The following is a 12,236-nucleotide window of genomic DNA, read 5'->3' on the forward strand; positions in this document are numbered from 1 at the left end:
ATTCGTCGCTCACTAAAATAATAAAAGCCAATTAATAAATAAAATAACATTTAATAGAATATACGAATACGAAAAATGGGTCGTTACATCGCCTGTGGCGGGGTAGCCACAGGGATCTGCGGTTCTTCTGGGTTGTAGGGCTCGTAATGTGCGTCTTGCCCCTCTTGGCCATCTTCCGTTACGGAGGCGAATTGGCCGTCCAGCGGGTGGTACGGCGCGTAGTCCATTGGTGTTCCATGGTTCTCCGCCACGTGCTCCGGGATTTGGTGGTTGTTAACGCCAGCCATTGGTCGTGAAAGAGGTGTTTTGAAGGAAGTTTTTAGTTTTTGGTTTGGTTAAACAGGGAAACTATCTTTCCCACAGACGGCGCCACTGATCGTGTTGACCAGAATGATGCGACTTCGCCGGCGTTTGCGGTGGTTGAGAGCGTTGAGACCCCTGTTGAAGCGGAGGGGGGTTGTGTACCTGCAGGCACTCCGACGCTCAAGTTAGTTTGTGTTTGTGAAGGTTTTCTTAGCTAAATAATGCGTACCTTGCAAATGAAGTGGAGTCACATATATATAGCCCCCAGCGCTGGGCCAAGACCCTTGATGGCATTAATGGCCATCAAGTGGCTGCCGGAAAACGGCTTGGAGGCCTTGATGTGCAGTAAATGCTCATCATTCCGGTTTACGGCCGTTACGATACGTAAGAGTATCAGACCGTTGGAGAGTCGAACACGTCTCACGGGCTCTTCATGGCAGCTAGTTCGGGACGCTGCCTGTTCGACACTGTCACTGGCTCGAGCATCTGAGCTCGACCCAGAACAATACCCTCTCAAAAAGATAATGCGTTTAAAAAGAAGAAACAAATTTTGTTGAGGAAAACATATTTGTTTTCTACCAAAATTTCATACACTCAAGTAGCTTGTTTGTTCAGGACATTGCGCCTTTAGGTGGCTGGTAAATGAAAGAGAGGAATGAGCTTGTTGAATTAAGGTATCTTCCTCCCTTTTCTCAATTATATATTTTCTTGTCGGTTCTTTTTAAAAGTTTATGGATAAACAATCGCATATAGTTCATTGTTGATTAGTTATAATGTTCTTTCGTTGTTTTTTATGATGATTGAGGACGCAATGACAAATCAAACAAAAGATCTCTTCACATTTATTTTTTCTGACTTATTTTAATTAGATCCATTATTAGTATTATTGAATAATACATACAAATTAATTCCTAGATTTGGTCACTTTTAGTTGCATTAGGAGTAACATGGGTAAAAATTTGAACTTAAAGTTTAATTGGACAACTATAGAATGATTATTTTGGGATTAAGGGAGTTTATTTATGAGGTTTTGATGCTATACTAATGTTCTATGTAAAAATTCCATCTTCATTTTTTTTTTTGGTAAGATCATCTTCAATTATTGATGAATGAGTAAATAGTATTACTTGATTATTTTGGGTTTAGGGGAGTTTGTTTATGAGGCCTATGAGGATCTCTTGTGAAATGGAACATTTAATTTTTTTAAAAGAAAACATTTAAGTTTGGAAAACATAGTTGATCTTAACATTATTTTAGTTTATTTAGTTTATTTGTTGTCCTAAAAATATATGGTTGAGAGACTACCACATCAGTTTGATGCGGTTATGACGTGACCATACATGTGATTGAAAATCACAATGTAATTATATGGTTTGATGCGGTTGTAGAGACTGCCACATCAATAATATTGATGTCCGAAATCTAATATTTTTAATGAGTTATTTGACGGCTCTGCATAGTATCTCGAAATGTTCTTTGTGAAAATATTATCTTGATTCTTTGTTTTGGGAAAATATTGTAGATGGAAATTACATGAGATACACAATTAATTATGAACTACACATTCATTCTCTTTTTTATTTATTTATAATGTCGGTAATAAGCATCCAACCTAGAACCTCATATATACTATCTGAATTTTTTCACCACTACACCTAACCTAATGACTTATAAAAAAGGGTTAGGTACTATTTCCAATTTCCCTCGTTGGTACATTACAGACCCTTACTCTCTCCCTTCCTATGCTCTAAGAACATTAATTTATCTATTAGTGTAAAATAATAATAATAATAATAATAATAATAATAATAATAAATAAATAAATAAATAAAAAAACTTAGGTGTATTGGGAATGCCAGCTATTTCCAACAATGAACATGACCTGCAAGGATATAATAAGATTTATTTTAATTTGATGATAATACATCCACAATTTTTAGCCCGATCGATAAAAATATCAAAATTATTAGTGTCAAACGTCATGATCGGAGTTCGAACTCAGTTGCTCACTTTGCGTGTCAGTTTATAATAACTTATCATTTCCTTTATTAAAAAAAAAATTGATGATAATACAAACGGTTAGATCTATCTGAATGGAATTTGCGGTTGATTTGACTCGAATTTCATTTGCCACTAACTTTCCTTTTTTGAAACAAACAACGCGGGTACCTCTACCACACACATCTCATGTTCGTTAAATATAGAAAATAAAACACAACACATAATCATCACTCACACACATTCACATTCACATTCACATCACGTTACTTCACATTCAATTTCTCAGATTCATTCTAAGGTACTCCAAACCAAACATCACAATCTCTTTCCATTTTCCGTAAGTTAATCTTTTCTTTTTTATTATATTAGATCATATTGTATGATGTTACATTTTATGTGTATGTGTCTGTGTTTTTCATGATCTTGATTGTTGATTAATTTGTTTTTTTTGTGATCTTTTAAAATAATAAGATGACACGATTGAAATTGGCAATTGAATTAGCTAACACATTCAGATCTAATGTTCTACATTGATTTTGGTTTTTTTTATTTATTTACAATGATTTTGGTTTCAATTTCATTTTCTTTTTTTTTAAGTTTGATATCTTTGTGCAGCAATTATTAAAAAATGGCAGATGGCGAAGATATTCAACCTCTTGTCTGCGATAATGGAACTGGAATGGTTAAGGTATGGATCCAACCTTGTTGATCTTATTTGATTAGGTTAAGGTTTCTGATCGCGATTCGTGACATTACAGTTTTTTTTTTTCTTCTACTATATTTGTGATCACGAGCAATTGTAAGTTTGGCCGCATCAGCTACATTTGACCGTGAGTTTGTAAAATCATGACACGACTAGTCCTACGATTTAAAACATTTTGATTTTGTATGATCTCTTATAATCTAGTAATGCACGGTCTTGATATGTGTTATACAATCGATTTGTGATCGCAAGAAACTGTGATCCTAGTTGCATCCTATGAAACACAGACACTCCTTAGATTAGGTGTGTCCCGGTGTCGGACATGCGTTGGTGTCAGACACCGACGCTTATGATTACATTGAATTATGTCATTTTCTCAAATTATTATGGGTGTCTTGTTCGGTGTTTGTGTCTGTATCTGTGCTTCATTGGTTGCATCAGTTGCATTTGACAGTAAGTCTGGAGAAACGGAACACGGCTGCTACCATGTTTTAATGTGTTTTATATAATTGCAGGCTGGATTTGCTGGAGATGATGCACCGAGGGCTGTGTTTCCTAGCATTGTTGGTCGTCCACGCCACACCGGTGTGATGGTTGGTATGGGACAAAAGGATGCATATGTTGGTGATGAAGCTCAATCAAAGAGGGGTATTTTGACTCTAAAGTATCCAATTGAACATGGAATAGTTAGTAACTGGGATGATATGGAAAAGATCTGGCATCATACTTTTTACAATGAGCTGCGTGTGGCTCCAGAAGAACATCCCGTTCTTCTCACTGAAGCACCGCTTAATCCTAAGGCTAATCGTGAGAAAATGACTCAGATTATGTTTGAGACCTTTAACACTCCGGCTATGTATGTTGCTATTCAGGCCGTGCTTTCTCTTTATGCTAGTGGTCGTACAACCGGTAAAGATTCTTCTTTTTGTTTTTCTTTTCATAATTGTAAAAATATATGTGAGCAGTGGCGAATTCAGGACTCTGTATCAGCAGGGTCAAGCAGATTAACTTAATAAATAGAGTAAAAATTCGAGCAAGTACTTGAAAGAAAAATACCAATATATATGTGAGTGATATTTGATCAACCGGGGCAATGTGATTTGGGACATGTATATTTGTTGGTGTCATGCTACTTGCATTTCATCAGATTTTCAAGATGATTTGCAAATGAAAATGGATTGTACATTTGGCTGGAATGAATAATGTCATGCTTTCTGTTCAATTTTATTACGAGTACAGGGTTTCATGAATGATTTAAGGATATGTTTGAATTGATTGAAAGGAAATGCGATGAAGTAAAATATGATGAAATGACATCAGTTTCAGTTGTTTGGAATATGAAGCACTGGTATAGACACATACACTGGACACAATACTGTTACTGTAATTGAATGTAACCACGTGTATCGGTACCAGACACTCATAAGCATAGCACTTGACACACCATCAACATTTATGTGTCGATCCTGCATATGTAAAGACTTGAAATTGAAATGACTCGACATATACAAGCATAGCCTAAGGAGCTTGGCTCATATATTATATATTGTAAAAACTTGACATTGAAATGAGTTGACAGCATAGTTTTTATCTTGTTATAGGTATTGTTCTTGATTCCGGAGATGGTGTCAGCCACACAGTTCCTATCTATGAAGGCTACGCCCTCCCACACGCAATCCTGCGTTTGGATCTTGCAGGCCGTGATCTCACAGATGCCCTGATGAAAATCTTAACTGAACGTGGATACTCTTTTACCACTTCAGCTGAGCGTGAAATTGTGAGGGACGTGAAGGAAAAACTAGCCTACATTGCTCTTGATTATGAACAAGAGCTAGAAACCTCAAAGACAAGCTCGGCTGTTGAGAAGAGCTATGAGTTACCTGATGGACAGGTGATCACAATAGGCAATGAAAGGTTCCGTTGTCCTGAAGTACTTTTCCAGCCGTCGATGATTGGTATGGAAGCTGCTGGTATACATGAAACAACATACAATTCAATCATGAAGTGTGACGTCGATATTAGGAAGGATTTGTATGGAAACATTGTACTGAGTGGTGGCACAACTATGTTCCCCGGTATTGCTGACCGGATGAGCAAAGAGATATCGGCATTGGCACCAAGTAGCATGAAAATTAAGGTCGTTGCACCGCCAGAGAGGAAGTACAGTGTCTGGATTGGAGGTTCCATTTTGGCATCTCTCAGCACCTTCCAACAGGTATGACATGTTTATGACATGTTTCAGAATAGATTATGAAAACAGCTTATATTTTATCATTTGTTATAGAAATAACTTATATATACGCACTTATATTGTAAGCGTTTAACCGACCTGTTTATTCAAACATGTGGTTACACACTTCAATGTATTCATGATATGTTTTCTTAATGCAGATGTGGATTGCAAAGGCAGAATATGATGAATCAGGTCCTTCAATTGTTCACAGGAAATGCTTCTAAGTTCTAAGGATGCAGAATATTTTTACTAAGATATACCATAAAAACTGGTTAAGGATCTTTGATTCTTTTTTCAGTACCATTTTTTATAATGTTAATGTGTTTTCCTCTATTTATATATGTTGGGATGAGAGAGCATGAAAGCAAAAAGTAAGATATCTAATTTTTTGTATTGCAATTTTGTTATAGAAGAGCTATGTATTGTTACTGATTTGATTTGAATTTTATTTGAGAAGTGGCAATTACTACTAGAAGCTCATACACACAATCTTGAATTCGAATTTAGATGAAGATGTTCAGTTTAATAAAATCAACATTTGGTAGTTGAGCTAGATTCACATGGAAAGACTGATAATACATATCAGTCCACTAAAAACAATCATATATGGATCAATTTTTAGACACATAATTGCAGTAACATAAATTTTATTTTCTGATAATGATTTTTAGGATAATTTAAAATATATTTCTAACAAATTAACACCAATAATTTAAATTTTGAAAATTTCCCTTCTTTAACTTCAAATACTTAACATTTCACTTCAGATTTTCTCACAACTTCAAAGATTGAAAGGATTATGCAGGAAAATACTTAAACTTAAATTGGCCAAACATGTAATGCCACTTCCTCAATATATACAATCTGTACCTTTTTCAAAGCATACATGGAGACTACAGCATGCTTTTTTAACAGCATCAAAAGCACACGAAGAAATAGACATAAGTTTTGTTCTTTTAGCAACATAAAGAGTTAAAAGCGTGCTAAAAACGACCAAACACTATTCAAGCAAACAAGGTATAACGTTATATTATCGCACTGCAAAATCTAACACCATGAAGAATCTCAAAAACAAAGAGAAAATCATGGCTTCCCTCATTTATCACCAGCAAAAGTATTCCAACAAACAATGTTATAGTTTGAAAATAAAGCAAAGGAAGAAAACTTAAAAGTGTAATAAGAAAATTGTTCAAAAGAAACAACAATTAAATGCTGCAAAAATCTCTAAAAAAGTATTGAAGTTTCTAAGCTTCCTTCTAGAAATGAACCTTGAAACGGATTCATTCCATTTCTTGGAAACTACTAAATTTTGATGGTCCAACTGTGTCGATAAAACCTTTTATGGATATCTCAGGAACATTAACATTCTGCTTTTGCAACTCATGGTCGATGAAGATCACAACGACAGTGATATCATCGTGGAAAAATCGCCTTATCCCCTTTTCAACCTTCAGCAGATCTTTATATCTCATTTCTCTTTTCCTTGCTGCCTCATTCAATGCAGTCAGAAGAAGTCTTCGTGCAATTCCCTGGTGTTAAAAAACAAACAATTTACACTATGAAAAACTGAAGTGAAACGTTGTTAAATCGCAAGCTAAAACGTGGGATCATACTATCCTATGTTGAGTCAAGGATAAGTAGAAAAGAAAAACATACAATTCTAGGGTTGCTATGAACAATCTCAGCAGCTTCCTGATTTGTCAGGTGTTCCCAAAGGCCGTCAGATGCAAATATAACGAATTTATCGTTAGGTTGTAAAACTCTTGAACATATAGATGGTTCTGCTGATAGCACTGGTCGGCGGATAGGATCAGACAAGTGGAACTTCGGAAATGATGGATCAAAGGAGAACTCCGGCCGTTTCAAATATGCATCTCCTATAGATCTTGATACCTGATCTCAGTTGCGGCATGGACAAGAAAAACATGTATATATGTTACAATGAGCAGTAACAACTAACACAACATGCTTCTCATCATAAATAGTCGTTAAATTACATAAATCATAAGATCGTTACTAATAAAAATATGTCAAATTACAAAAACGTAAACTGTCAATCGGAATGCCTACTTTCCGAATCATCTTATCGAATTGTAAATCAAGAGAAAAGGTTATAAAAACCTGAATGATGCCTTTAATGCGCCATGTTCCATGTTTCATAACAACAATTTGCGAATCTTCTGGATGCAAAGACCTAAGTTCTTTTCTGACATCAGCTTTGCAGGCATTGTGCTCTTTGGTCAACTGTTTAGCAACGATCTTGTTAGATCGACCAGTTGAACCAATCACAGCTCGAGAGTCTCCAAGATTAGCGATATATAATGTCCCTTTCCAGATAACACCAACAAGACAACAAGAACCCATTGCTGCTATCAGTGGCTTTATTCCAAAGCTTCTTCGAACAAGAGTCATAAATCCATCCTCCGTAGCAGTAACAGCATTCTTTATAATATCTTCGGAGATAGAATCATTTTCTTTTGCAATCCCTGCAATGAAATTCAACATAAAACTTCCATAACTTCTTATAGACCACTTCAGTCTAAGGTGTGCAACACAAAATCACAATTCGGAGTAACAAAGAGCTAAAAAATACTTAAATTTAATCATTCTAAATTTAAAAGGAAACATCAAGAAAACATAATATATTTTCCATAAAAGGTGAAAATAGAAAACACAATGAAAAAAGTGTTTTGGAAAAATTTATTTTCAACTTATCTCATAAAACAAGGATTTGAGTAAATAATAATTGCAAGGGCTTATTAAACAGTTTATGATATGTTTATAAGCAGATTTTCAACTTATTTTAATAAACTTCTGCCAGCTTATGCAGAGGTTACCAATCCTTCTCTGTAGTAAACTTATTTCCAAATTTTATTACTATAGTAAAAAATTCAAAATGCAAATAAATTATTGAATTTAAGCATCTTACTTCATGAGCTTAATTAAGCTATTTAGTCAAATTTCCCCTAGTTATGCGCACAATCAAACATGTGCTTACAGCCAAACAAACTTTTCATATAAGATACTATAAATATAAGAATGCATTACTTCTTTTTTAAATAAAATAAAAACATATGATTGATAAATTAATATTAACTCTTTTTAACATTGGTTGATGTTAAAGAGGAAAACTCATAAAAAAAGAAGATAAATTAATTGATCATCACAAACTTCATGTGATAATTGAGATTGTTCTAACTTGTACGAAATATAAACAAACCAACCAATCCAAAAGCCAGCATACACCACAAAAAGCCATCCAAATAACAACAAAACATGACCAAGTCACATATGAAACAAAAAAAAGTTCAAAACATCAAACATTGATCATCACTTCATCAATTCATATATACCCCATCCAATGCAATAAAACAAATTCATACCATATTATATAATTTAAAAAACACATGTAGCCCCCCAAATATTTCATCAAATCAACCCCAAATTTTCAATACAAATTTTAGTGACAACAACACATAGTAGTCTCAAAAGCAACGTTTCAAAAATTAACCGATTTAAACATCGTCTATAGTTCGGTTAGATCACAACAATTTTGTACTAGTTTAAATTGTCTAAAGCTGTTGAACCATGACTCGAAAACCACACCGGTTCAATAACTGATTCGGTTATCAAAACATATAAAATTCAAGACTCCACAACTAAAATTAAACACTCCACAAGAAATGAAAAGGAAAAAAACATAACCAAGTCATTGGGCTCAAGTGATTAATGAGCTTCACCAAAAAGGACGGATTTCGACCTCGCGGCCGAACTCTGGACTACCATAGGGTTATAAACCCCAAAAAAAAAAAAAAAAACCACTAAAATTCAACACTCTACAATAAAAAAACACTAAAACATCCATATTAGCCTTTCTTAAATATTAACATGTTCTATGTTTATGGAAACTAATTAATCAAAGAAAGAGCAATTTCATAAAAAAAAAAAAATAACACTAAAATTCAACACTCCACAAGAAGGGAAAAAAAAACACACTAGAATTCAACACTCTAAAAGGAAAAAAAAAAAAAAAAAAAAAACACTAAAACAGTCATATTAGTAAAAAAAAACATTACTTTAATAAAAAAAAAAAAGAGCAATTTCATAATATTAGTCAAAAAAACATTACTTTAATAAAAAAAAAAGAAGAGCAATTTCATAAGAAAAAACTCACTGATGAGATGATTAAAGAGATGATCATTAACAAACCGAGAAGCATCAGGACCACCATGTCCATCATAAACACCAACAAAGACAGAATCAGAACCAGTTTCAACTTGACTATGATCTTCAATAACTTCGTTAGCTTGAACAACAGCAAAAGAGAATTCACCACATGAGTGTTTCTCAAGGTCTTTAAACCAAACAAGACCATCTTCTGATTTTGATGATACATCAAAATCATTCTCAATATCTTTGTTCATTCGCGCATACCTTCTCACTGGTCTCAAGCACGATGAAACTAATCTTGTTAACCAAGAAAACATCCCACATTTCCTTCTTTGTAAACCCTTTTTTTCGTTTTTCACTCTAAACTTCAAGCTTCGATTTTTTTTGGAATTTTGATGAAATTATATAGACCCAGATGAGATTTTTATGGAAAGATTGTAAATCTGTTCAAATAAATTTGTGGGCTGGTAAGAAACAGTGTGAATTTGTTGGAATTTGTTGTAATTTGTTGTAATATATATATATTTAGAGGAAAAAAAAATATAGAATCTTGTGAATTTAAGACAAGGATAGAGAGAAATTAAAAATTAAAATGGAAAGATCTGAAATTTCGGACTCGGAGTGAGAAGAGGAAGAGAAAAAAAAATAGAGAAGAAGGGAGAGAGTGGTTGGTACTTGGTTCTAGCTTCTAACTCCAAACTTTGTATAAAAAAAATTTAAAAGTAAAATAAAAAATTTGTCAAAAGAAAAATATTAAAAAAAATAATAATACAATTTTTTTATTAAACTTTATTTATTTGACGGCCAAAATCTGGATTATTGGAACCTTGTTTTTCTAAAAATCAGAGTATTAATTGTTATACATTGACTAGTAAAAATAGTTTTTTTTTTTTTTTGGTATAGTAGAGGGCTAACGCCCAAAGGAAATGAAACTACATAGTTAAACGAACATTCCTAGGCATGCAAGCCCCAGATATATCGTGAAAAAGAATTCTCTGAAGCTCCCTAGAGGGAGACTCGATAAAATGAACATCAAAAGAACTTAGAGAGTAATAGTTTTATATTATAATCTAATGAAAAATTATTAATATATCATGTCATAAAGTTAATTTTAAAATATTTTTTAATATAATTTTTATATCATGTACAAATTTGCACTAAGAAGTTTAAAATAGTGAGTTTGTATTAGAATTTGTGTATTTTATATTAAATGTATAACTTTTTAATAATTAATTGTTGTTTTTTAATAAAAAATTACAACTTTTGATTTTTTTTATGAATACTTTTGATTGTTTTAATATGTGCAAATATTACATATGTCATAAGGGGTCAGCCCTCTTCATTATAAAAAATAAAAATTGCATATATTAGACAAAACTTTTTTTTGATAGAGTAGACAAACCTTTTTTTAATATAACTGATTGCAAGATTTTTTAAAATTGTATTACGTGTCACTGCATCTTCAATTTGTTTTTGAACAAATTTTATTTTAAGTAGTTAGTGGCTAGAAATTCCTACTTAAAGATAAATAAGTAGAGTGTCTGTAATTCGAACTACGGCTCTGCATATAATAATGTGATATACTTACCAACTGAGTTAAGTTCGCTGCGACATTTTTGTACAAATTTTTATATTCACTATAAAATATAAAAAACTTGTTTCAAAAAATAAAATATAAAAAAACTTGTACTAGTAATAAGTTTGATCATTAGTGCGGTGATCATTTATTTCAAGTTGAAAGATTAAGTTTGATCCAATGCAGATTCAATCAATGATTTTTGTGTCATCAACGATACAGATCCAAAGACATATGGATATTCCGGACACTTCAATATAGTCAAATATATAGGCTTATGCAATATGCCGTTTATGCCATCAACATAAATACTGTGAGTTTGTTCGCAGATTCATAATTTTTATATTTGTAACTAATAATTTGTAGTTAATTAGTAATTGTGATTTCAAATTGGGGAGAAAGAAATTTATTCAATCAATTTAAACGTGTCAAATTAACATAATCAATCGAATTTAATCATTAATGATGGGTTTGTACGTTATTTGGTTTCTATCAATTTTTTAAAATTTTATTTATAATAATTATTTCAATGGTGACGTGTTAAATAATTTGTGATTGTTGCTTCAAAAAATAAAAAATATAATAATTTGTGATTGATATCAAAATTAACTCTATTTGGTATATTTGTTTATTTAAAAAAAATACTCTCTTTTGTCAAAAAAAAATCATAATTCATAAATGCAAGATATAATCTATCGTTTTTTTCCTTATTAATAATTGGAAAATGAAAAATGCTAACAATATAGTCAGCCACTCAACCCGATCCATAGTAAGTGGGATGCCTACAACACCTATTCATAAAATTCTGGATGTTAAATTTTTTTTGAAGTTTTAAAATAATTATTATACATTGTTTTATTTTTGAAGGATTATTATACATTATTATACTTTTTTTTTACTTAATTATTATACATTGTTAATGTTTATAAAATATTAAATTTCTGCTTCAAAAAAAAAAATTAAATTTGTATTAATAGTTATTATCATAAATAAAAATTGTATCAATATATAGTTTAAAGGATTTCATTTTTAATTCGTCTTCTGCGTAGTACTCCCTCCCTGTGTTCCATTGTAACCAAAATACTCCCTGTGTTGCAAAATGAAGGAATTATCCAATGATTTTACATATATATATAAAAAAAAAAATATTGTATAAATCAGGAGAGGAAACCGTATTTTTAGTTTGTTAAAAAAATAATAAAATTTTTACTATAGTAACCTTAATAAATATTGGTGTATTTACAATGTTT

At 32.2% G+C, this 12,236-nt stretch overlaps 2 protein-coding genes across 3 annotated transcripts; one reads left to right on the forward strand and one right to left on the reverse strand.

Moving 5' to 3' along the window:
• Positions 1–814: 814 nt before the first annotated feature.
• LOC123921181 (actin-97) lies at positions 815–5,799 on the forward strand. Of its 2 annotated transcripts, none has more exons than XM_045973620.1 (5): positions 815–977; positions 2,920–2,992; positions 3,523–3,916; positions 4,609–5,222; positions 5,399–5,799. In XM_045973620.1, exons 2-5 carry the CDS (start codon positions 2,933–2,935, stop codon positions 5,462–5,464), a joined length of 1,134 nt encoding a protein of 377 aa, XP_045829576.1. In that variant the 5' UTR covers positions 815–977; positions 2,920–2,932; the 3' UTR covers positions 5,465–5,799. The 2 variants fall into 2 exon arrangements, with proteins under 2 accessions (XP_045829576.1, XP_045829568.1); XM_045973612.1 differs by lacking the exon at positions 815–977 and adding an exon at positions 2,427–2,641.
• A 444-nt stretch (positions 5,800–6,243) lies between these two features.
• LOC123902352 (probable protein phosphatase 2C 25) lies at positions 6,244–10,113 on the reverse strand. Its single transcript, XM_045952048.1, has 4 exons — positions 9,415–10,113; positions 7,362–7,726; positions 6,897–7,133; positions 6,244–6,769 (listed from the first exon to the last, which is right to left on the reverse strand). The coding sequence occupies exons 1-4, from the start codon at positions 9,725–9,727 to the stop codon at positions 6,521–6,523; spliced, it is 1,164 nt and encodes a 387-aa protein (XP_045808004.1). The 5' UTR covers positions 9,728–10,113; the 3' UTR covers positions 6,244–6,520.
• Positions 10,114–12,236: the final 2,123 nt, after the last annotated feature.

This window comes from Trifolium pratense, linkage group LG1 (assembly GCF_020283565.1).
Source record: "Trifolium pratense cultivar HEN17-A07 linkage group LG1, ARS_RC_1.1, whole genome shotgun sequence".
NCBI classification, from domain to species: Eukaryota; Viridiplantae; Streptophyta; class Magnoliopsida; order Fabales; family Fabaceae; genus Trifolium; species Trifolium pratense.